The sequence below is a fragment of the Pinus tabuliformis genome, chromosome 3_1 (genome assembly GCF_031772625.1).
Source record: "Pinus tabuliformis cultivar Carrire ecotype Pingquan chromosome 3_1, CPIR1, whole genome shotgun sequence".
In the NCBI taxonomy this organism is placed as follows: Eukaryota; Viridiplantae; Streptophyta; class Pinopsida; order Pinales; family Pinaceae; genus Pinus; species Pinus tabuliformis.
Window position 1 is genome coordinate 240,542,931 of NC_142301.1, and position 3,252 is coordinate 240,546,182.

The 3,252-nt window shown below is 34.6% G+C and overlaps 1 protein-coding gene across 1 annotated transcript; it reads left to right on the forward strand.

Annotated features, from left to right (window-relative positions):
- Positions 1-999: 999 nt before the first annotated feature.
- Positions 1,000-1,899, forward strand: LOC149186699 (uncharacterized). The gene has a single exon (XM_089412666.1). It carries the CDS (start codon positions 1,244-1,246, stop codon positions 1,736-1,738), a length of 495 nt encoding a protein of 164 aa, XP_089268792.1. The 5' UTR covers positions 1,000-1,243; the 3' UTR covers positions 1,739-1,899.
- Positions 1,900-3,252: the final 1,353 nt, after the last annotated feature.

The following is a 3,252-nucleotide window of genomic DNA, read 5'->3' on the forward strand; positions in this document are numbered from 1 at the left end:
AGACACAAGAACATGTCATTTTCACACAAAGATTAACAGCATATCTTGCTGCTATTAACAAAAGCTGTCAACTAACCTACCTAGTTTATAACACAGGTTGCTGCCAAGTTAATAGAGTTCCTATGTGTCAGCGTGCGGATCATAAATAGTTGTTGAGCGATGTTGAAAGCAAAGACCAGTGGTACTGCACCGCGGTCTCAGGTTAGACGAAGATAAATATAATGCTATTGATGAGGATCCCATGTGAATATTAGGCATCAGTCCAGATCGGTTAGTATTAGAAAAATCTCATTTCTCACATGAAATGGGAGAAGGTAAGTAATTCATGTTAGTTGAAAAGTTGCTTATCTGTTCAGTTGCTTCCGAATGCACGTGCACTGGGTAGATCGGGTACCTGCAAGGAAGTATTAGCTGGACAAAGTAGAATCCATGGCAACATAGTGGATGGCCAAAACGACAATCTATGTGATTGGGATTCTTTTTCGATTGGCGTATTAATAACTATGGTACATCTTTATGGAATTGCAGTGAAAGCATATTTATAATAAATTTTGGGTATTAGGATGGTGAATTTGTGATTTTAGAATTATCTAATATGATTATTTTCTCAACAAAAATGATTAATAATATGATTATTTCAAAAGACAATCTAATTGTCATTATAAGTCACAAAAATCTATCAAATTTCTAAAAACCTATCATCAAATTAACCTCAAAATCTGTAATCAGCATAAATCTAGGTAAGTGATTTACAGTGCAGTTGGAATGTTTCACGTGTCATCCAGCATATTACGATCATCTATACACTATACATATATTTTTTTGTTTTATGGAAAATCTTATATTGAAAATTATCGGAGATTAGGAACGATTTCAACGACTTTATTGTTTTCTACTTTAACACGCTTGTTATAGTTGTTGAGCAGTCCTTGTCAAATCCTCTCTCCGCCCTTAATTCATTCATAAAGTTTCTCTGATCCTTCTCATCGGCCAGTTATAATAAGTTTCTTCGTCTGCTTGAAGCTGCATATACTTTAGGGAAAAAATGGTTGAAGCTGCGGATTCTGTCTACAGAATATTTGCTATGCTTCTGAATTGCTCTTCATGAGATTTTATTCTATAGGAATTAAGTAAAGAGATGTTGTTGCGCTCTCTGATAATGAATACTGGATTACTGTCCTGAGATTGTTTAGACCTCTGATCGAATTAATAGAACGAGAAAGAAGTTGCAGTTATTGATATTATGGCTCCAGCTAATAGACCATCTACACTGGCGAAAGTAAAGACGAGGGATTTTGTCATTCCAGAGGCAGATTCATTCTTTGTAACAGGAAGCACGCCTGCTTCGGTACCACTGGCAACTGTTCAACGTGGTTTGAAGTTGACCACTAATGTTGGGTTTTCCGAAAAATGCCTGGATTCGTTGGTGGATAATGTTGGGTTTTCCGAAAATTGCCTGGATTCGTTGGTGGATAATGGAGAAGGGGAAGTAGAATGCCAGACACCTAAGTCCGAGGAGCACCGGATACCTCTGGTGCTCTGCTGTCCTCCTGCACCAATCAAACCCAGATCGAAGCTGAGAAAGAGAAAGTTACCTGCAAGTCCTTCCGAAGAATTTTACATTCTTTCTGATTCTGATTTACACTCGCTGTTCGGTTCAGATCATGCACAGATCAGTGAGCAGCATATGAAGAGAAAGGTCCTCCAAAAATGTCTTAACATAGAAGGTAGTGGTTGATCTTACGAAGAATACAATGTTGAGGCCAATTCTTTGTATAGTGTGTTAAATTAACAATTGAGAGTTGGTCCTTTCGTAATAGGTTGGATAATCTGAAATGTGGATGAGTTATTTGGGTATAGTGGCTAGAATCAGCTGAAATGTATCAATTCAGTTTATATTTTATGATATATTGAGATAATGATTATATTATTATAATGGTTTAGAATTTGATTTTTAGTCTCATAAAATTTAAGATTTATAGTAAACATCATCTTCAAAATTTATCATAAATACTACTCCTCAATTGGAATTAAGATCTATCTTAAATACCATTTTGAAATAAGGCACGGGAATTTTTTGAAACTTAAAACCTAAAAAAAATATAGCGTACAACTTTTTTGTTACAAAAGTTTGATTTATGATAAGAATCTTTTTTTATTGTCCCCTTATTTTAGAATTGTTCAGAACAGTATGGGATGTAGCCCATTTGCATTTGAAAATTTATAGTCTTGTCATTGTTACAGATTGCTCGGAGACGAAGATTTCGTATGGTAGGGAATATGCCAGTTTTCGCTGCACTTGATTTTATTTTTTATTCATATACCACGTTTTTATTCAACCGAAGAAATTCTTTGGAACAACTCTCAGGCATATATAATCTTACTCTAAATTGGACCTAACTAATTAAACCACATTCTAGGACTATTCCTACATATGCTTATCAGTAATCCAGAAATTTCAGATCTTTGTGAAAGAAAGCACAGGTGCAGACAAATACAAATATGTCAAAAGGTTTAAAGGGGTCCAGCCCCAAATAAGTCAAAAAGTTTAAAGGAGTCCAGGCCCATACTGGCGGTCTGGCTGCAGGCCGTCTCATGCAGTGAGGTGGGTGCAGCCTGTAGGTTTACGAGATATATGACAAATGGATATTTAAGGAAAGGGAAGTAGAAATCCCAGCATATGTAAAATGGTGTTTACATCCGCTACTTTCCATTCTAAAACATTCCACTATCTTTTGAGTGATAAGAAATATTTGCCATCCTCGATTGCAGATTTTACAAATATTTTACAATGAGGTGAACAGCGGTTAATTTCGTTTTTTGGTTTTTGTAAATTAGACTTTGAAATATTTTTAAAATCTGTAATTCAACTAAATTAAACAAAAATATCACATAATTTATTATTGGTCATTGTATAATGATCACATACTTATATTGGTGCTTAAGCAATCTGTATTAGTTTTTCCTCCATGCTTATGCTAGTGCTAAGACTTGGAAACTAGCAAATAACACTTACTCTAGCAAGTTTGGTAGATTTAGTAGGTTGAGTGGTTGAGTTTTTTTAGATTTTTTCAACTATTCTTTTAGTTGAAAAATTGTCTGAGCAATTTGTATTAGTTTTTTTGCTAGTTGTTTTTTTGTGTGATTTTTTTGGGACTTTTTCAGTTTAATTTCTCTAAAATAAGACGGGAATTCATTGAAATCACAAGTTTGATAGGTACACTGTAAAATAAATGTGTCCTAGGGTTTTTC